The 23270-nt window shown below is 41.3% G+C and overlaps 1 protein-coding gene across 1 annotated transcript; it reads left to right on the top strand.

Moving 5' to 3' along the window:
* Positions 1 to 10054: 10054 nt before the first annotated feature.
* On the top strand, positions 10055 to 13291 carry nr4a2a (nuclear receptor subfamily 4, group A, member 2a; the record flags this gene model as incomplete). Its single annotated transcript, XM_080037508.1, has 6 exons — positions 10055 to 10945; positions 11452 to 11581; positions 11777 to 11940; positions 12325 to 12527; positions 12711 to 12889; positions 13035 to 13291. The coding sequence occupies 6 exons, from the start codon at positions 10055 to 10057 to the stop codon at positions 13289 to 13291; spliced, it is 1824 nt and encodes a 607-aa protein (XP_079893634.1).
* Between the last annotated feature and the right edge of the window lie 9979 nt (positions 13292 to 23270).

Below are 23270 nucleotides of genomic sequence, written 5' to 3'. Positions count from 1 at the left end.
TAGGCAGTTACGATTCCTGCAATCACACTAATTGGTCTCTTCTGCTGCTCACCTTCGGGACCCTCGTATGTTCATACAGATAGCAAAATAAAGCTCCTAAAGAAAACACAAGCTGAGAATAATGAGATTTCCCATATACGGTGAAATGTAACAGAAAATAGTGACATTTCAGCTTGAACTGGGGTGACTCTTCTTAAACAATTCACAGACATAAAGGAGGACACATGGGCTTCATACCACCCCCATTACTGTGGGATAGCTTTTTATGAATTAATTCACGCTATGATAGCAACAGATCGGTCAGCGAAGTTGTAAGAATTCTTTAAAAAACAACTTCAGAAAATTCCAGGCAGGCAGTCATTCAAGGCAAACATGTCACTGCTTTCCCGTGAATGAAAAATGAACATGGGAGGGTAAATAAAGCAATATGACCAGAGGGACCAGGAATTCCGCGAATAAGTGTCAGCTGCGGAGAAAAAATGAAGCATTTACCTGTTTGTAATCCAATTTCATGATGGCTTTCTGTAGATATCGGACTCCTCCGTGAATGAGCTCGGTGCTCCGGCTGCATGGTGGCGGATGAGAAATCGTCTCTCTGCACAGGGGCAGTTTTGAGATCTGACAATAGGGAGCCAAGAAAAACACATCAACATTTGGATACTTATTGTCCCAAATCTTTTGAAATGGATCAAGATGCTATTCACATATGCACAACTTTCCACTGTAATATTCATGACGGGAACAATATTGTGAGGCCATACATATTCTATTGGTTAAAAACACCAATCATTTTCACCAGTGTGACAGCAACAATCTCAAAAAGGAACTGCATGTTTTGAGAACACTGCTATAGAAACCAAGCCAACCAACAAAAATAAATCAGCTGGTTTCCTCCTGAAATTATTTTATAAATGTTTTTTGAGGGAAATTGTATGACTTTCCCAACATTTTCTGTACGCTGAAATCGCTCTTTACATTGCCTATTAGAAGCCTCTTTGCGGTCCCAGATGGTCTGTAAATCTCCGTTCTGAAAAGAAGAAAGGAAAAATAACGGAGGATTAGAAAAATGGGTTTGAACCTCCCCCTTACACAGCCATTAACAAACACGGGTAAATAAAGGGGCAAAACACATTTAAGAAGCCTTCAAGCAAGCAGCATAGATAATTGATTTGGTATGTAATGGTAACCACGTGAGGATGCTCTCCCTCATTGGAGGAAAACAAAAGAGTTCTCATTTATTTTTTGGGCTGATTGGACTAAGGCCCATTGACTTGTTAAGGGGAGAAATCCTCCTCGCAGTCTAAACATTGCTGCTGCTCTAGACTTCACAGCAGACGTGCAAGCGCCTTACGGATCAAGCCCCAGAGAGACGGCTTGGAAGCTGAACTCCTTCAACAATGGCAAGGAGGTTACGCAACATCAGGATGGAGAATGCCCATTTGTGGTTACAAGCAGGGGCTGAACAAGATTTGTGCGTCCTCTCGAAAAGCTGCTCCCCAAAATACGATGGCATTGGTGCTGGAGGAAAAACAGGGATTTGTCAGTTATTTCACTAGTGAAACCCCAAATCATTCCTTGTACACCGGACCAATGTTTTCGTCACAGTTTCATAGAAGAACAAGTAAGGCACATGGATTACATATCAATGGGAAGTGGCTGTACCTTAAAAGGTGGAGTCAGCGATTCTGGAGAACGTTTGTTGACGAAATTCACTTTCGTCAAAATCAGTGAATATCTCCTCACAAAGTGCTACCTGTACGTGCTGTGTGAGAGCTGAACACAAATCTGGTGTTAATACACAGCCTAGGCTCTGTAAACTGGTATGTAAACAAAGGGTATGTAAACAAAGGGGCCAACCGTTGCTATAAATATGCCCATTTGTGAAGTCTAGCCTATGCTGTAACACTGAATTTCTTTTCAGCGCACACACAGTACGGACTGATTTAGTCAACAAATGCTTCCAGAATGGCTGACACCACCTTTAATGTCTGGTGTTACTCTATATAAAAAACTAATGCCAACAATGTTTTAGTTTGTCTCTACATACTTTCTAATTTCTTTATCGTGTATTCAGGAACCAGCCCATTGAAGCCAAGACTATTGATTTATACTGATCATAAAAAACAGGCCATAAATACAAAGTTATTTTGTACCTGCGCTGTCTGAGCTCCTTTGGTTTTCACCTGTTCAGACGCATGCTTCTTCACATGCGACACACAGGCCTATAGCATCCATGCAAAACAAAAAAAAACAGTCATCCATTTCATTGTCATGTGACTCCAGGGGACAGTACACATTAATAAATGTGTTTCATTATTATGCATATGTCTTTATATTCCTCATGATGGATTTAGTAAAAAAGAAGCCATGCATTCTCTGTGACAAAGCTGTCAAGACACCATCAAGCAATAAAAAACAATACATCACAAGCTTATTTAAATTCCACTACCAATAACATTTCAAAACATTGTCTTTCTAGATTAATCACAAGATCTGCATGTGGCAAACAGACGGAGGCTGCACTGACACACGTTAACAAGCAAACTTGACTAATTGCCAGAAGTGTTACCAAGTAAAGAAGATGATGGCGTAAAAATGATCTAAAATAAGCAAAACAAAAAGACAAATGACAGCCATTCTCAAGTTCACTGCAAATGTTAGTAATGAACCCATTACAGAGGCACCACGCAATGTACCATCAGAAGCAACAGAGAGCAAGATGCCAGTATCTCCTTTATGGTCTGTGATACATAGAATAAAATCGGAAGACCACTTTTAAATTCGAAAGACCTAATCTGAGGCCTTGTACTGTACTTCTTATAATATGACTTTGGTAAGAATGCAGCACAGTAAGCATCGCTCTGCAACACTTGAAAGAATCTCACCGGTTTCCTCCTCTATTTTACCAGTGAGGCTATAAAATGCAAACAAACCTCCTCTCGCAGTGACAGCAGTTCCCATTACCGCCTTGAGCAATGCCATGCCTTCTCCTGCAATGCGCAGATACAGCTCAGTTGGTGATCAAAAGCAGAGAGAAAGAAAAAGAACAACAAAGATTGCAGTGTAAGTAATCCATTGTTGAAACAAACAGCATACAGCCAGCCCGGTGTGGCAGTTAAGCTCCATTCAGAATGAATGGATCTAATCTTTTTCTTAGTTTCCCCAAAGTTTACAGGCTTCTATCAAGGATGTAAAGAGGAAAGTAACTAAGTATGTACTGTATTCAAGGACTGTACTAAAGTACAGATTTATTTGAGTGTTTCCATTTAATGTTATTTTATAATTCTACTCCACCAGGACACACGGGAAATGTTGTTTTTTTGTTACTCCACAACTTTTATTCTACAGCTATAACTGTTTTGTTTTTCAGATTAAGAACAACGTATAATGAGATTATAAAATAAACAACACTGTAAATGATTTAATTAGTGGTTCTCTTACCAAAAAGCAACACCTAGTTGGGGCTCCTAGTCATGTTTCAGATGTTTTAAAGAGACATTTCTCGTCTCTAGAGGTAAAAAATATCCAATACTTTGAGAAAGAAGAGAAAAATCCAAACAGTGAATAACAATGTGTCCGTTATAACTTTTCCTTTTTCATTAAACATCTCACAAGCTATCAGATGTATCTTGTGATTGCATAAAGTAGTTTACATTATTGGCATGTTGACCAGCTACATGAGTACAATGTGACTGACAATCTAATAATGTCATATAAATGAGAATGAGTACTCTTACTTTGATCCTTCAAGTACATTTTGCTGATTATATTGTTATACTTCTCATTTGAGGATTTTGAATGGCGGACTTTTCCTTGCAATTTAACATTTAAACGTTGTTTTGGTACTTTCAATTCAATACAGGATCTGAATACTCTTTCCATCACTGGACATATGGCTAGTGCTCACGCTCTGCTTGTACAATTTACTTTGTTGTGAACAATATTACCATATCAATAGTGTCCCTTTTACTGATCTAGAAGCAGGTTTGCCTCCTTACACCACAGTTTGAATTGTGCTCTGCACTAAACTGAAGCCACGAGGAGGAAAATCCTCCCACCCGGCTGCTTAGGAGGAGAAAGCCTCGCAGCTTAGGCAAAGCTTTATCCAATTCCCTCATCATCCATTCTAGGACACTTTAGTGGGGCCGAAATTGAGTCACAGCAAATTCCAGTACAAAAAGGAGTCCGACACAGTGTGCCCACTATGGGCGTATAACAGCGATGAGCAGGCATGTGTCTGTGCAAGCTGCTATATCTATTCACACCTCAAACAACCTGGATAGGAGATAAACTGTATGTATAGCGTCATTGGAGAGCCAAAGAAAATTCTTCAGTAATTTGGTGCGCTACTTTTTAGGGAAAATTAATCGATAGATTTTACCAGTCATCTCTAAACTACCCAGAAGCCAGTGGCAGTGACATGGTATATTGGAGTCCTTAAGACCTGCATTCATAACTATTACAAAGGGATTCACTTTACACTACTTAAGAGCCTTCTCAACCTTTTAGAATTCAGAAATAGTATTAATCAAAAGAGATTGACAAAGAAACTAATGGTTTGTCTGATTTTCACTGGGGCACAATCCAGCCAGCAATTGATTGTGGCACCAGGGACACCTGCAGCTTCAGAATACATTTTCACTTTCAGGAGGAGAGGGAAAAAACAGCACCACGAGGAAATATTGCCCCACCACATGAATATGCAGAGACTTGATACCAGCAGTGTCATTACTAATGTTGCTGCCAATTACAGAGCATGTCATGACACTGTGATTCATGAATATTCATCCTTGACTGATATAGACAGCGGCAGTATGCAGAGGCCTCTATTCCCATTTTACTGTCTCATTGTGAATGGTGAACAGGTACCTCCATCATGCCAAGGAGGCGCCTTCCAGCTGCAAGACAAGCTGTTCCATAAGGCATTGCTAGTTAACAGTGTGTTATATAAAGGTGTATAAAAGTGATGAAGTGCTCCCTGGCTCTAAAGAGCAGGCATTAAAGCATATTAAGTAGACATTTAAGCTTGTAAAGAGGGGATCTGGAAATGGAAAGAAGACACTGAGCAAAGGGATGCCTTCAGGGTCAGGCTGTTCAATTCTCAGAAAGTTTGATACCTGCCGGTGCTCATAGGAAATTAGGTTTGTGAGAGGGACCAGCAAATTTAGCAAAATACCTAGGCTTCAATTCAAGGAGAGACAACCCTTTCCTAATTTTTATCCAGTTTGGGGGCTAACTATTGTAGAGTAGTAAGTCGATCAATCCATTATTAAAAAAAGAAGTGAAAAGGCCATTTCCTCTGTTTTCCTAAAGGTTCAGTAAGCAAATTGGTACTTTTAGCTAACTTCCTGTCAGTGACTGCAGTTAGCAGTCCCCTCCCTCTTCCCTACCTCACCACATTAATGCACTGCGTTCTTTAAGCAGCGAGTCATCTAGCATCATCTCAGATTCGTAAGTGCGATAAAACATGATAAAAACCATCAAAACAGACATTGGGAAGGATTTTTACCTGCTCCGCCATTGTAGGCGCATAAACATTCACCCCTCTGTCGCTCTCTGCGCGTGCACCGGCAGTGAGACGTGCCAGTTTGTAGCGTTCTCTCTTCTGATTGGATATCAGGTTGTGGGATACTCGAAAAGTTTATTTGACAATTACATGCAGAGCAGGTGACTGAGAGACCTGTGTTATAAAGTGTGCACACTGTATAAGTGATCACTGTATGAATATTGACTGATTTAACACATATTAACATAAATATATAACTCACTTCACCTTTGAGTATTTTCATACTTTTGTCAAGTAATGTGCTAAAATACAGTGTGGCTTCACACACTATTTCAAATTTTCAACAGCTTCATACATCTACTCCTCTATACTTCAGAGAGAAATAATGCAAACTACAAGTTCATTCCCAGGCTAGATATGGCACATAGAACACGTGATGAGCTGAAATTCTAATAATTAGACGAACAGTATAAAAAAAAGACATTAAATCAAGGAAACGGACGCACATAGTGATAGTATGATGTCTGGGTTGAGCTTTTGATGTTGCACCCAAAGGTGTTGCAAAGAAGAATTAGGAAATGTTTTGACTTAAGTTACACTAAATAAAATGCTTGTTAAGTTTAGCTTAGGTTCTTGGCCTCCAAAGACCATGTGCCCCCCTTTATTGGCTGGGCACTAGAAGGCTTTCCCACTGTCTCCCCCCTATAGGCAGCCCTTGTTCGGTATTATGCTCATATCTCTTTGAATGGACAATTACATGTGGGTCGAAATGCAAGTGATGCTGATTGGTGGCCAAGAATAGGAAGTCCATTTGCGATGTAAATTGGAGGATAGTGATGTAAGAGTGACCTACGCTGTACTGCAGTGGCCAAACAAACAAATGTCTGGACATGGAAGTTAGTGGTGGGTTGTGTTGATCTCTGTTCACCTTTCCTGCTCTCACCCTGGGTCGACCCTTCAGCCAGAGGACGGCCGCAGGTCTGACTGTAACCGGGATCCGTAAGCATCATGTGACCTTTAGATGATGACAGCGTCTTATCCACGAATAAAGTGCATTTCCTGATTCTACAGATACCTGCAGAGAAACGAATAACAGAGCTGTGACAGAGTGTAAGCCAATAAGGAAAGGATGCATCCCTCTCTCTCTATCTATTTCACGCGCGTGCGCGCGCACACAAACACACACACACACACACAAACACACACAGTATTACAGTCTCTCTAGGTCGCGCGCCCACATACTAAAATTGGTAATGTCAGCCGACATTACCTCAAACAAAGTTAAAAATATTATCGCAGGAAATGTCTTGTGTGATTAAAGCAAACTCCTCACTTTCAAATGACTGTCAATTAATTGTGCATACAAATGGGAAGTTAATTATTTTTTAGTAAAATGGCCAATTAAACTGCTAATTGTGTTTTCATTCCAAGTCCTAAATGGTAAATGGATTTCAAAAACACAGTGTGACCATGCGACCTACTGTCTGACAATTTTTTTAAATTCATTAGTTTTTAGCACACAGATTTTTTTGCGGGTGACGGACGAACTAGAAGCCTCCTGTAAAAAATGCAAGTGAGAGGTGGTATAATTAGCAGGGTGACGGCCAGGATGAGTTCAAGATAATAACTTCTGGAAAAAAAGCACAACAGAACTTTTACTACAATATTTAGCTTCTGAATATTATTGACAGTGCATTGTGGGGAATTTGTAATTTACAAATCCTGCCATAAAGCCCACCTGAAAACGACTGGGCGTGACCACACAGCCTTAATGGGGTTAGGTTCATTAAAAAGGTTAATTGTCAGAAACAAGAGCTGGTTGATGTATCGCTGGTGAACAATAGTGTCCTCTAGAGGTGAGTGTGACCATAGAATACAGTTTTCCTTCCCCCCCCCTCCATGCACATTCTGTCCTTGTGTGCACAGAGTACAGGCATTCCAAAAAAAATGAATGCTGCTCTGAGACTAATGGCTGTTCTTTGGGTCGTATAATAAAGAATGATATTGTGTGCTATGTGTTACTGGCTGCTGTTACCTGTATGTGGGCTATACATCTTCACACATCTATGTTGCACCCTTTATGCACGCTCCCTCACAAACTCACTTTGGCTTGCTGCCCAGGGCTGAAATGCATCAAGACAAAAAATGTAGGCCAACTTGATTGGCTACAAGGTGCTGGTGTAAGATTACACTGAGATCAGTTATTCCATCGCTGCAGAACAATGAGGCTAAAAGATTATTTTGGCCACTGCGTCAACTTGAACAGTTTTTTTTGCGTCACTTTCCATTCTGCCTGCTCCTATCACATTTCCCTCTCTGGGGACCGACTCGGTTCCCCCATGACAACTGGCTACAGGCCCACTAATTACCCCCCTCCCCTCCTTCCACTAGCAGCTCACATGCACTACAACACTAAGAATAGGCAGCAGCCCAGCCCACAAACCCCTCCCCACCTGAGGTCTAAATTTGGAACACAATTGAAATACAGAAAATCCTGTCAGAAGATAACGAAGACTAATATTGACCCTGGCTTCATTAGGCCTATTTCATGCAAGTGTAGTGAGTCTGGCCTCATTGGGACAAACCTGTGTCTGGATGAGCTCATGTGCACTCAGCTTAGTTTTACAATCAAACAACAATTTCCAGGCCGAAAATAAACTCCATGCTAATCATTAGGGATGTTTCTACCTGAGAGCTGTGTTTTACTATGTGATAATGGAAATGCACCTTTAAATAAAAATAAAAAGCACCTAGGTGGGATACATGTTGGCCTGCTGCAACCTAAAAGTTTACCTTATTGTATCATGTGTCATATTAAATGAATTGTCTCTGTTTACGAGCAATAATAGCCCTGTGTTGATGTGGTTGAGATTACACCACGACCTGAGGAAAAATATAAATCAGTGCAACAAAAAAAGTGAATTTATATGTGCAGGAACTACCAGCTCATCATAGCCCCTGTCTTGTTTACTCTGCAGAGCGGTGATAAATACAATGAAATCGCAGCACATAAATTAATGTCGCCCCCCCCCCCCCCCCAAACAAATTGTGACTTAAGTCCTTTGCAAACACAAAAGCTAATAATAATAATGTATTTAATTTATATAGAGCTTTTCTCGCACTCAAAGCGCTTTACATAGAAGCACAACAGTGACCAAACAAAAGGAAAATGTAAAGTTGATGAGGCTAAGGATCCAGGGATCCATCTCTATTCATTCACACACAGTCATACTGGTGGTGGTAAACTACGGTAGTAGCCACAGCTGCCCTGGGTGTCTGAACCAAGCATATAACAGGGTATACCCTCCACCAAATTTCTGCTAATGTCCATGTAGGAAGCAACATAGAACACATACCACAAGACAAACATACTCACCACCACAAGAATTGGGGCTTGAGAAAGTTCCCACGCGGATTGGTCCATTCCGGTGTCGACGCGGATGACGTCGCGCTGTGAAACACGTGGGCCACAGTATCCAGAGCTCACATAAACAAAGCCACATTGGCCAGACTAGGGTAGTCGCATATCGTGTTGCTGTCAGTGCGCGGAGTCACACGCTTTTTGCCTGCCTGCCTGCCTGCCTGGCATTGTTGGTTGGTACCGACGCTCATGATTTTTGGAGTTTTTACAGCAATTTATGAATACCCTCTGCATGCTTATCGCATGGATTGAAAGCCACGATCCTGATGTGAAAGAGGTAAGATTAGACTTGTTTCTATTTCTTTGCAACATTATCTGTGCTTTGCGCGTTGCTTGCAACGCCTTCTGCGAGCAAAGTTAAATCTTTCTCTTTTATTAAATGTGTTCACTGTTTATCTGACATAATGCACAACTAAGTCCCACTCAAATAGACTATGTGGGTGTTGCGGATAATCAATTTTTGGATTTCTCGACAAGTTATCACAAATGTCAAGTGCGCGAAGTTGGTCAATTCATCATGAACAACCCCACATTTCATTATAACAAAAGGAAAATACGACTCATTCTAACAAATAGAGAAGACCACATAAGGTGTTTGATTTCTATATGCAAGCATTTTGCCGGTATTCATTCCACTATTTAGTTTTGATATTTTCCATCATGCAGTGCGTAATTAGAAATTGGTTACAGTTTGTGCGAAATCGTCAAGATCTTACCCGTCTGTATCTCAGGTATTGTTGTCACTTTAAAATATTGTTTTATTTTACATTATATTAAATGTCATAGCGATGTGTTTTTATTAGGGGAAGATCCAGAACAGAGCCGCTTTCTTGAATCCTGACAGCCATACAACTCCTGACATTACCCATTTCAAGTGTCACCGAAAAACTGTCAGAAGACTTGAGGTATGATATGGAAAATGATTTACAATTTACAAAAAACAAAGATGTATTATAGTTCCATGTCATTTTAATTGTGAAATTAGACGGTAACGTTAATCGTTGGTATTTTGTTTGTTTAATGTAACATCAGATAAAATAGACAAAACTTATTTTTTTTCACGGTTTGAACATTTCTTTGAGAAATTATAATGTGTTTTTTCTTTACCTCGTTTTGCTTTTCCAGCCATGCCCTGCGTCCAGGCTCAGTATGGATCATCACCACAAGGAGCTAGTCCTGCTTCCCAGAGCTACAGCTACCACGCCGCGGGAGAATACAGCTGCGACTTCTTAACACCAGAGTTTGTGAAGTTTAGCATGGACTTGACCAACACTGAGATCACAGCCACTACTTCTCTCCCGAGCTTTAGCACATTCATGGACAACTATAACACGAATAGCTACGACGTCAAGCCACCCTGTCTGTATCAGGTGCCCCACTCTGGAGAGCAGTCCTCGATCAAGGTGGAGGACGTCCAGATGCACAGCTACCACCATCATCATCATCAGCAGCAGAGCCACCTGCCACCTCAGTCGGAAGAAATGATGGCTCACTCGGGGCCTATGTACTTCAAACCGTCATCACCTCACGCCCCGAGCACACCGAACTTCCAGGTTCAGCCTAATCACATGTGGGAGGACCCCGGCTCCCTGCACAGTTTCCACCATAACTATGTGGCGGCCACGTCTCACATGATGGACCACCAGCGCAAGAACCCGGTGTCGCGGCTCTCGCTCTTCTCCTTCAAGCAGTCCCCGCCCGGTACGCCCGTGTCCAGCTGTCAGATGCGGTTCGACGGGCCGCTCCACGTCTCCATGAACCACGACAACTCCGGCGTCCACCGCGGCCTGGACGGCCAGAGTTTCGCGGTGCCCAGCGCCATACGGAAACAGGCGGGCCTGGCCTTTCCCCACTCGCTGCAGCTCGGCCACGGGCACCAGCTGGTTGACAGCCAAGTGCCATCGCCCCCGTCCCGAGGATCGCCGTCAAACGAGGGTCTGTGTGCGGTGTGTGGGGACAACGCAGCCTGCCAGCATTATGGAGTGAGGACCTGCGAGGGCTGCAAAGGATTTTTCAAGGTGGGCAGCAGACATGACATGATAGCAAAGCGACCACGAGTCAGTCAGTGTGACTGTTATTACACCAAATACATGCCGTGTGTGTTCCTTTACAATTCAAGCAGCCCGTGACTTAAAAGCTGCCCAAAAATCTACATAATGAGGCAGCCTGACATATTTAATAAAATCACATTCCCAACGCTATAGGCGACACTAAATATTATCTACCAACCCCTTAAAGTGCAAATAACTTTATATGATAATCACATCTAATCACACATGAATCTCAAAGGAATAAGTAAAATATGAAAGACCACGAATGTGTGTTTGCAGACTGTCTATTCCCTATACCTCGCAGTCCCGAAGAGGAGAAGAGAAAGATATTATAGAATATCATTTTCATCATTTTCCCCCCTTTTTTATGTTGGCATCACTTGTGCATCAATCCTCAGTCCATACATGTTACATTATAGCCTTGGAAACAGCCAGGCCTACAGAGTGACTTTATTTTTCTTCTTTCTTTCCAGCGCACCGTTCAGAAAAACGCAAAATACGTGTGTTTAGCAAATAAAAACTGTCCTGTCGACAAGCGCCGAAGAAACCGCTGCCAGTTCTGTCGTTTCCAGAAGTGCATGGTCGTCGGAATGGTGAAAGAAGGTGCGTTTAAGCCATGCATTCAATTATTTTACACCACTGCTTTGTATTTTGCACACTGACACGCTAAGGAAACGTGTGCGTAATGCTGGATCCTTATTTAAAAACATATTTAAGCGGTTGCACACAACAACAACAACACCGGCAAAAGCAGTGCTGCATTCATCACGTATGTGTCATATATTTCTTCTAATGCAGTTGTCCGAACGGCTAATCTCAAAGGTCGGAGAGGACGCCTACCATCCAAACCCAAAAGTCCCCAGGAGCCCTCCCCGCCCTCGCCGCCGGTCAGCCTCATCAGCGCGCTCGTTAGAGCCCATGTGGACTCCAACCCCTCCATGTCTGCCCTGGACTACTCCAGAGTGAGTAAAGTACAATCATGCCAGAAATAAAACACGCACGCACACAAGCAACCAAAAGAAGAAAAGAAAGTTAGCTATTACTCTGACTGACGTCCGTATTAATTTGGCCCTGCTTTACGTAACAATTTACTGCCTTAAAAGTGTTTCTATAATAGGCCGACATCGCCGGATTGCTAACTTTGCCAGGCTTTTTTTTAATGTGGCATATTTTTCCCCTCCTAAGTAAATTGCGTTGAAATAGAGAACTTAATAAAAAGAAGACATTAATTTCATAGAAAAAAGAAAAAGAAAGAACCCTCTCCCTCTTGGAAATGGGCATTTGCAATTTCACGGATTATATATTTTAAAGGACCTCATTAACGCGCTGTTTAAATTAAATTCCAGTTCCAGGCTAACCCTGACTACCAAATGGCTGGAGACAACACTCAGCACATCCAGCAGTTCTACGATCTCCTGACGGGCTCCATGGAGATCATCCGGGGCTGGGCGGAGAAGATACCCGGCTTCTCTGATCTACCCAAGCAAGATCAAGATCTCCTCTTTGAATCCGCCTTCCTTGAACTATTTGTGCTGCGGCTCGCGTACAGGTGAGCCATGCTGCTGTGATTATTAAAAGAAAACAATCTAGGGGCTTTTGGATAATCATCAGCTCCTCTCCTTCAAGCTTCATTGCTTTGATTTTTAATTTAATAGCCGCCCAATAATAGGAAGGCTCTTAAATTCCCATTTATTGCCAAGCGTAATTAATGGCATTTTCTAATTAATTGCAGGTCCAACCCAGTGGAAGGCAAACTTATTTTTTGTAATGGAGTGGTGTTGCACAGGCTACAGTGCGTCCGCGGATTCGGAGAGTGGGTGGACGCCATCGTGGAGTTTTCTTCCAACTTGCAGAGCATGAACATAGACATCTCAGCGTTCTCCTGCATCGCAGCTCTGGCCATGGTAACAGGTGCGTAAAGGCGGCATGCAGGCGTCCTCCGCCGCCAGAAACATCTGCCTATATTACAATGCGGCACTACAATGCATGCAAAACAGAGACAGTGAATGCATCGGGCAAATCATTTATCGCTGTCATTTCGTCTGTGTTTTTTCAGAGCGACACGGGCTGAAGGAACCTAAGCGAGTCGAGGACCTCCAGAACAAGATAGTCAACTGCCTCAAAGATCAAGTGACGTTCAATGGCGGTGGATTGAATCGTCCCAACTACTTGTCAAAACTCTTGGGAAAGCTCCCCGAACTGCGCACACTATGTACCCAAGGTCTGCAGCGTATATTTTACCTTAAACTAGAAGACCTAGTCCCCCCGCCGGCAATAATTGACAAACTTTTCCTCGACACCCTACCTTTCTGAGTCTGACTGACGGAGTGACACCTCGAAGAACTTCCAAAAAAGACTGTTTTGACTCAGACTTGACAGATTTCTAACTTTATTATTTCTGAATATTTGCAAGCTCCGTTAAGAGTTAACAGTACCCTAATATGAGTAAGGATTCATGACAAAAAGAAAAAGGAAAAAAAAAGAATATCGAGAGACAGAAAGTTTGACTGCTGCATAGGCCTTTTTTAATTCCTTGAAATCGTTTTTCTTGAGTGCCAAACGTTTGAATCACCCCGGGGATTTATTTCCCTCCTGTAGTCAAAGTTAATTCGGTCTTGCAATCACTTACTGTTTATTTAACATCGGCTCTATACTGATTCATCATACACAGATGTAATATATTCCATTCATATATATAGACACCTACACACACATAGGGCCTACTGTATATTATTATATATTATGTGATGCCTCCGACGCATCGGTTTATAACATGTGTACAAAGTTTGTTATAATGAAAAGGTTTAATTTTTCTTTTTCTGTTCTTTTCTGACTCGTGCCTATATGTGTTTCTGACAGGATCCCAAAAAGTATCCAGAAAAGACAACGCATGTTCTAGTTTTTTCTTTCTTTTCTTCTTCTCTATTATAGGCACTTGCTGAGGTGATGTCTATATATAATATATACCGGACACTATGTAGTCTGCTAGATTTGATACAGATTCGTAGTTATGGCACTCCTTTTATCTATGTGGAAAAATATCTCACCTGTATAGAAAATGAGGGAACCCATGGTGTTTGTAAACCTGTCAGACATTCCTTGTTTGTATGTGCTGTAAGTAATGTTGCTGTTGAATATAAACGTTTCTATATATTTATTATTTCTATTGTCACGAGCTACACTAAGCATGGAGCAATTTAAACGATTTAAAAAGAAAACCCATTCAAGTTCATGCTGAGCACGTTGTCTATGTTTTATGTCTTATAAACGTCTGGGTAGATATGATTTAACACGTTTGGAAAATGAAGAAAACAAACTTCAATCTTATATCAAGAGGTTCATGAGTGTGTGACATATAGGCCCACATCTTTGAGATCATGATGTATACTGAAAACTTCTGTAACGCGTTTGGTGCTGAATTCAAAAACACCTTTAGAGAGAAAGAAATATTTAATGTTTACAAATAAAACTTTTAAATCAATTATTTTGCTAAATAGTATCTCTGAAATTAATTTTATTCGGTAAATTCAGAGCCGTCTGGTCGGAGTGAGCTACTTTAGAACGAGAGAGAATATGTTCCCTATTGTGTTCAAACTTTAATTTATTTAGTCGTCAGCGCTTACCAGTCTTTGCACAATAAGCCATTATAATATCAACAGTAATGTTATTTTTTTCTTTTAGTATATCTTTAACTAAAAATGAAATTGTGTGGACCAATTTTAGTTCATAAAGTTACTGACTTTAATGCATATGGATACGTCTCAAATAATGGACAGGCCGGCTCTTTTTTTATTTTAAGTTCAAAGTCTTTTATATTATTTAACTATTTTAATTGTTCCATTAAAGCTCACACTGAGCGAATAATTCAGTCATCAAAATAATATTTTAATAAACCCTTTAATTCGGGGAAACCATACAGTTTTCTCCTTCATGCGTGTCTATATTTCTTATATTTGAATTGTAAAACAAACAAAAAACAATAAGAAATCGCTTTATTAAAACACATCCAAGGCTGTGAAAACCCATTTTAATTTCATTATCTCTATTTTGTATTTGACAAAGGAAAATGATACAGCGGAATAAATATATCTTTCTTTTGCATCGCGAATTGAAGAAACATTTTGAGCGAGCAATTCGAAAACATCATATTTATTATCCGTTTGGAAAACAAGAAATACAAGTTGAAGGGGTCGTCAGTCTGGACAGACCTTCCCTGTTGCCTAATCGACAAAGGATTAAAAACGCGATGTCCATATAATTTTAATTCCCATACGAAATATGTTTCACCTCGCTACTTCAAAACGCTTCATTTACTTTCACTTGTATCATTTAAACGCAGACTATTCACCTGTTTTACTCCGCCGACAAGTCAGACCGATCCAGAATGAAACTTTCTACAGTTTTCTGACAGTACAAGTCCTATTACCTGCTGCGGTTACGAAAGAAAAGAAAACGCATTCCATGTGCAGCTGCAGAAAAGGCATGTACCCTATAAAGTCAATTTGACTCGTGGTTGCGCACAGGTAGCACAGCTTTCCATTGCGCGTCACAGCGCTGCGCTTCTCTGTGTCATTTGAAATTTTAAGGTGAACAAGAAAGGCATGACGATGCCACACTCACAGGGATATTTCCCTATACACTTCAGTTGTAGACATACAATTGAACGGGTTTGGGGTTGATGAAAAGGCAAAATCACCTCGTGGTTATTGTAGTGTAACCTCCCACAAACCCCTTGGAGAATCCGGCCGCGCGCGTCTTATCCCAGCCAGGTAAAAAGTCCTGCTGCTGTGAATCCTTTAATCTCATTCATCGAACGCCCCTCGCGCGCTATAGGCTACTACGCTTCAAATCAGCCGCGTGGGCATGTTGCTGCGCCTCACATCTGCATACTGTAGTCTGCAATCGCAGAAATGAAAGTCATTTAGATATGTATGTAAAACGGCAGTGACTGCTGGCCTTGCACGCAGTGGAAGCAGTGCCGCTGTCACAAGCTCTTTCCTTTAGTCTATGGCAAGCGAGAAGTGACGCCAGGCTCTGAGGCATGTCTGGGAACTTATCCTCACTGATTCCACATTTATCACATGATCAAGATGAAGGGAACAGCTTATTTTGGAGAGATATTAGCAGCGAGGCAATAATGTGTCTAAATAATTAGATCGTCATGCTGTAAAGCGCTAATTCCAAGGCAAATTGGGATTACATTCAGAACCAGTTTGCTGACATTTAGCAGATCTGTTGAAAGGGTGCATTACAATGTCACAAGTTCTCTCTCTCTATTGACTCAAAGTACAGTTAGGTTTTTTTTCTTAACATGTCCTAGCTCCACACACAATAACACATGACACAAGTACATAGCTAATACTTCTGTCAGTGCTTGTGCATGATTACATATGCTGGAGGACTCAGAGTCTTAATTCATTAACAGCCATATGACATAATTTCGATCCCCACATTCGGCATCAGAGGAAGGTTATGAGAGGGATTGTGTGAGAAAAATAAGTAGATCCCCAGTTGCACGGCTGTTGTTCTCCTCAGCTCCTGCACAGTGCAGAGAAGCTTTTTAAGCCGACAGGTGAAGCTCACGGCCTTCTTCAGAGAGTACAGAGTCCCGTGATTCTTGCTGCTAAGTGCTCCAACATATGAACGAGAAAGGAATCAAATTATGAGGCCCCTAGCTTCGGAGAGAACAAATTTACAGTACCAGCACTCACTAGGAGATGCCACCACACACACGCACACACACGCACACACACACACGTGCACACACACACACACACAGTGACGATGGTGAATTATGTGGCATGCACGGCTGCACATTGCTGTACTTTTCGTCTCATCCTGTGATGCAATTTGACAGGTCCACATGTGTGGCGCTCTGTGGTTTTGAGAATAGCCTCTGCTGTACTGTATGTAGGTGTGTTCTGGTGTGGTGAATGACGGCCCGCGGTGCTTTCGTCTGAGCTGACACTTGACATCCAAACAGTTACATCAGGAGCCAACCATAACGCTGAACGAGGGTGTACTTTCTTTTGACTCTTTCCATTAAGCAAGAAGGTTCGCATGTTGACAAGATTCGGCTCGGCTGTGACTATAATCTGGAGGTCTAAATGAGTGAATAAATGTTTCGGAGGCCGGGATAAACCAGACCGCATCCTCATGGGAACCCTGTGGTGGGAGAACACTTGACCTTTCACCTCTGCACTACATGAGTAGGCAGACACAAGAGGAGGAAGAAAACTCAATGCAGCTCAAGTTGCTACTGGAAATGCGTTTAAGATGGGAGTTGAAATGAAGTTTTGTATTTTTTTTTTTTTAAGATATTTTTTGGGCATTTTTATGCTTTATTGATAGTGCAGAGAGTCAGAGGTGAAATGGGTCAGAGAGGGGAGTGACATGCAGAGAACGACCGCAGGCGGGAATCGAACCCGGGCTGGGCCCGGCCCGGGAGGGGGACACCTTACCGACTGAGCTATAAAGGCGCCCCCAAAGTTTTGTATTTTCAACCAGAGCAAAAAACAGTTGTAGTTGCAGCAGCATCCGGTTGAATATATGTCGGGAGAATAGTTCTAAATATGTAAAAATATGCGTGCTACACATTTTGATGATCTATATCTCCTCTCTATACAGAATATTTTGATTTGATCATGTCATTTTCTCCGACTGGGATGAAATGAAGCCTAGGGTGAATTACAGTTAAGTATTATCTCTCTCTACATTTTATGTGAGTGGCATTAGAAGTTATTTTGAGGTGAGCAATACCTGAAATGGATCCCTTTCCTTATGACACTGTATTAATAGGCTCTTTATTGCTTGACTTTCTTTCAGATGAAAGTGATTTAACAAAAATAACTCTGCCGACTTGATATGTCAATGAAATGAGGTTATATTCCACCTGTCTCATCAGCAGTCAGTTGTGTTACGTACAACTTTGCAGTAATTCTGCTACTTTTTTTCTCAGTCTCCACACTAATGTTACCTTTCCCTCTGTTCAGACAGGCCGGCCGTGCAAGCCCGCAGTAAAACATGTTGGTTACACAAGTTATGAATCCTTATGAGTCCTGCCTGACTATACCTCTAAACAAAATGAATGAATAATGAGTTGAATGATGGCCCCTTTGGATACGACTGCCTATTGTTATATTACTGTGACTATTTGATTTACAATATTGAAATGCTGATGATTGTCCAATAAATAATGCAGAAAGCTGATTTCCGAGTGGCAAGGCAGGAGAGGAAAGCCACCTTGCATATAGATGGGAAGTGAGCGGTCTGTCCCCTCTCAGCCTGTGGCCCAGAGCAGCTTTATCATTCATAGGACTAAACAGACAATCAATTCAGCAGCCATGTATGAAGGATGAAGGGATGCGACAAGCTGTGAATGATGAGGAGCCAAAAATCAAAGGCCTCACTCCTTCTTAGCTCTAATGGCCATTACCAGGCCAGACAGCGCCAGTAAAATGAGGTTAATCATTTGCACAGATCCCTTCAAAGACGATTGACTGGACTTGATGCCTAGTCAGATCACTCATAAATATTTACTTCGGATTAAACAGCTGTGTATACGCTCTGTTATTGCACATTGATTTCTGACGGATGCCATCAAATTATTGTTTCAAGTGTGTGGTCAGTAGAGAAGAAAAAAAAACTGCAATGCTTGTACCGAGGCTTATGTTAACCACAATATATTAATAATGCAAAGAGATTGACTGAACATTATGTTAGAGAGGGTTTTTTCCACAAAACTATAGATTAAGAGAAAAAAGGAAGGTGATTTTTCTAACAAATCATCATATAATGGGCAGAAACCACAAGAGTTGAAATGGTGCATTCACTGCTGATCGATAGTACACTCGGTCTGCCCCAAACTTAACAGCCCTACTACAGTTGAAGTTTATGGGCACAGCAGCATGTATCAGTATTGAACACACAGGCTCAGTCCTTTGACCTTATTGACAAAATGAAATCGGAAATTTCCTTAATAGAAAGAGTTAATGTTTCCTCGGGCAGACATGTTTCCGATTCAATTAGTTTTAATGAAGCCGGTGCTCAGTGGTTACTGAAGGAGAAAAAACAGGCATAAATGCCCGATGGTAATGGAGGACATATTAAGGAGGAAGGGATTGGACACACAGTGCGTGTTTCTAAGTGGCGCAAAAATGCCTCTCTATCCGAGCTGGTGGGAGCCAGTGGCTTGGGAGGTAGTGAATTGTATGAGCCTCAAATGATGCATTAGGTCTCTGGGGCGAGGCTGGAGGAGACTGAGGGGACAGACAAACTGTAAAAGCACACGGGAGAAGGATCTGCTTTTGATGACGCATATGGGGTGTCACCGGGCAGACCAGGCAAAATCATGCCCTTCTACAAACCGCATCCACATTATTTCAAACACATTAGTCTAACCCACAAATTCATTGACATAATCCTAGATTAAATATATTATTTTCTAATTGTTCATTTGGAATTTTTAAAGTCCAAATGCTAATGCTGCTTATTATCTTCTTCTTGTATTCTCTCCCTTTTTACACTTTCCACTGTGAGCATATGACTAAATGCAGGGCTGCAAACTATCCCTCCCCCTCAACTCCCCACCACCATCTGATGTCAGTGTGTAAAATGTCAACATGGTCAGATGCACTGGCTCAGTTCCCGCAAGAATATGCCCTCATTCTGTGTTATGGTTTGTGCTGCTGCTCCATGTGAAGTGAAACATATTAAACACACCCATGCACATGTAATCTGCTCATGTCTTTGGGTCAAATTGTGTGTGTGTGTGTGTGTGTGTGTGTGTGTGTGTGTGTGTGTGTGTGTGTGTGTGTGTGTGTGTGTGTGTGTGTGTGTGTGCGTGTCTGGTCTTCATATCATCTTCTAAGTGTTAAGAGTTTCCTTCAGTCTTTTGAAGCCATCTTCATGTGCATTAAGTCCTGCTCAATCTAGGCAATCCAAATTAAAAATACTTTACAAATACATGAGTGCCCAGGTAACATAGGGGTTTAAGGCAGTGACCAGTTAAACATCCCTGGTTTGACACTAGCTGGGGAACTGTGTTTCCTGTCCTCTTGTACTTTGTTTTCTCATAAAAAAGTCATAAAATGTATGAAAATATTCTCTAAGGGATATCATAGTGATTAAGTTCAAGGATTTAATCATTTAGAAGAATGTTGTTATCACATTAGTTATGTGCTTCCTTTATAAAAATGTAGAGCTACAAAAAAAATGATAGATCTATTGAAGAAGTCTTGAAGGTTCAACCAGAAAATGAGCTTTCACAAGCGCCAAACCAAAAGGCTGCAGTTGTGTCAACTTTTGATTATGTTGTTAAGGTTTTGCAGCTACAAAGTAGTCCCCTCAGTTTATTTTTTGCTTTTAAGCTGAATCCATCTAGTAAAAAAAATCAAATTATTAATTAAATAACCTGCTTTTATCTCTTCACTGACAATAACTTTACCACTTCTTCCTTTACTTAAAATCCCCCATGCTGACTAACTGTAGATACAGTTACAAGCATAACATTCACTTACTCTGCATCTACGGGGCATCTCAGGCCCCTATTCTCCCATTTGCTGTTGGTCTATGTATGGATTTTCTATGTTCAAGAATACATACTGTAACAGGCATGCACCCACAGTAGAGAGAGAAATGTAGAGATGGCAGCGCATACATGTACACAAGTACAGTGTGAAAGAGGTGGCAAATAGAGAGGTGGATTCTTGTGGGGTCAAGAGGGGAATATGATGTTTGTTTGTGTGTGTGTGCGTGTTTGTGTGTGTGTGTGTGTGTGTGTGCGTGTGTGTGTGTGTGTGTGTGTTGGACAAAAGGAAAGAGGAGAGGGGGTTGTGGTGAAGTGATTTTGCCCAAGCTCCCACACAGCTTTGTCATATCACTAGGAGATTAGGAACACACACATGTCAAGCTAGGCAGAGCCTGCTGCAATAATGCACCTGCCAGCTCTCAAGATCCACTCAACCCCTGTCCAACCACTTGTTCACACACACACACACACACACACACACACACACACACACACACACACACACACACACACACACACACACACACACACACACACACACACACACACACACACACACACACACACACACACACACACACACACACACACACACACAAACTTTTATATTAACCCCCCTTTGCTGAATTCACATAGAGGAAACTAATGGCTTTTGAATCAGTCGAAAAACCACTTAAAGCATAATAAGTTGTTGCAGAAAGGAAGAATACATGAAATGCAAGGTGAGTATTGAAGTATGTTATGTAGTTCAACACACATACAGTGTAACCAGAAAATATCAAAAGACATGAAAAGGTTGGGATATGTGAAAAGTGAGAGATTTTACATGAAATAGCCTGATGGGAGAAGGTCGTTGTCTTTCTTCATGACAGAGTTTCCTGAGAAAAGAGGAGAGGGGATGGCTCACAGATTCATCTTCACCAGGAGCCAAGGTCATCCAACCTAGTCATCCCTAGAAGCACTTGAAGAATATGGAGTGAAGACTGAAGATATTCTTTTTTCCGCCCCCCCCCCCCTCAAAAAAAATATATATAAAAAGAGTGAGGAAGGGAAGAGTCTGACTGAAGAGAATCACTGACCTTCAAACAAGCTCTCTATCCATATAGAGTGGGGGAAGACATGCACAATCCATCAAAAATGCACATGAACTTTCCCTCTTCAAATAGTTCCCGCTTGAATAGCAGTCAATGGATCCACTATGAATATTGCATGTACTGAATTGGACGGGATCAGATTGAATTCACTGTGAAAAAAAAAAAAAAAAACAGATCGGTGATATGAGATCATGTCTTGAAAAAAAAATAAACATTTTCAATTATGAACAGTAGCAGAGCGAATGTTGGATTTAACCCTGTTCTTTTGCAAGGTAAATTAGTTAAGCGCAAAAGAAAATATTATATTATAAAAATGAATTCTGGATCCACACACACTACTGTACCTGTACTATGGTTGTGAAATTGCTTTTTTGCCTCGGTCCCTCTTCAGGAATAGAAAGATCAGTGCTAATTTTCAGCCAGTCTTTGATTGGATGAACCTGCCTTCCCTCTTGCACGACATGGCTACCACAGGTCAGTGGCTGGAGCAGTGTAGCATGAAACAAACAAATAGAAAAAGGCACCTTGCGGCACTTGACTCTCGCCAGAATGCAACTGACGGCAAGCCTGCCAGCGTCCTATCAAAAAAAAAAACGACCAGTGTCTTCTAACCAAAGAATGGGAGGTTGGAGAGGAGGGGAGGGAAAAATAAATTTGCAGATAGAGAAGAGGGCTAGAGAGAGGGAATAGTTTGGGGGAAGAAGGTGGCCTGTAATCCATGGAAGAGGTGACACCACCTGAGTAGAACCAGCTGCAGTGAAACATAGATCCAGTATTGACCAGCAACAGTGTGCAGGATTAGGAATATAAATTATGACACAAAGTGTGTTGTGTTTTTCATTGCACTTATGTGGTTCTATGGTTGTGTTCGATTTCTCCTATAGGGGCAAATTAGTGATGTTAGTTGTTACCTGACAGAAATGAAATTCAACTAATTCCATTGTATAAGACCACTGAGTTGTTGAATGAGTACGTTTATCATTTAAGGTCATCAGCAGACATTTGTGTTCAAAATAATAGCCACAGTACACTTTGAAGACAGTGAAGCATGGTGGCACAGACATCATGTTATGGGGATGTTTCTCATACTATGGTGTCGGGTCTATTTATCGCATACCATGGATCATGGATCAGTTTGGATACATTAGAATACTTGAAGAGGTCATGTTGCCTTATACTGAAGAGGAAATGCCCTTGAAGTGGGTGTTCCAACAAGTCAACGACCCCAAACACACCAGTAAGCGAACAAGATCTTGGTTCCAGACCAACAAGATTAACGTTATGGAGTGGCCAGCCCAATCCCAGGACCTTAATCCAATAGAAAACCTATGTGGTGACATCAAAAATGCGGTTTTTGAGGCAAAACCAAGAAATGCAGAGGAATTGTGGAATGTAGTCCAATCGTCCTGGGCTTAAACACCTGTTCACAGGTGCCATAAGTTGGTCGACTCCATGCAACACAGATGTGAAGCAGTTCTCAGAAACAGAGGTTATACAACTAAATATTAGTTCAGTGATTCATAGGAAAGCTAAATCTTCATGCATTTTTCAGTTGATACAGTAAATGATTGAGTTGTAAAGAAAAATGCAGACACTGCTATTTTTTTGAACATTCTAATATTCCTTTTTCTTCACTTTCTGTAAAGATGAAGAAACATTTGACAAATGT

This window comes from Ammodytes marinus, assembly GCF_949987685.1.
Source record: "Ammodytes marinus genome assembly, chromosome: 12".
Lineage (NCBI taxonomy): Eukaryota > Metazoa > Chordata > Actinopteri > Uranoscopiformes > Ammodytidae > Ammodytes > Ammodytes marinus.
Note: the sequence above shows the minus strand (reverse complement) of the source record. Positions and strands in the feature narration are given on the sequence as shown.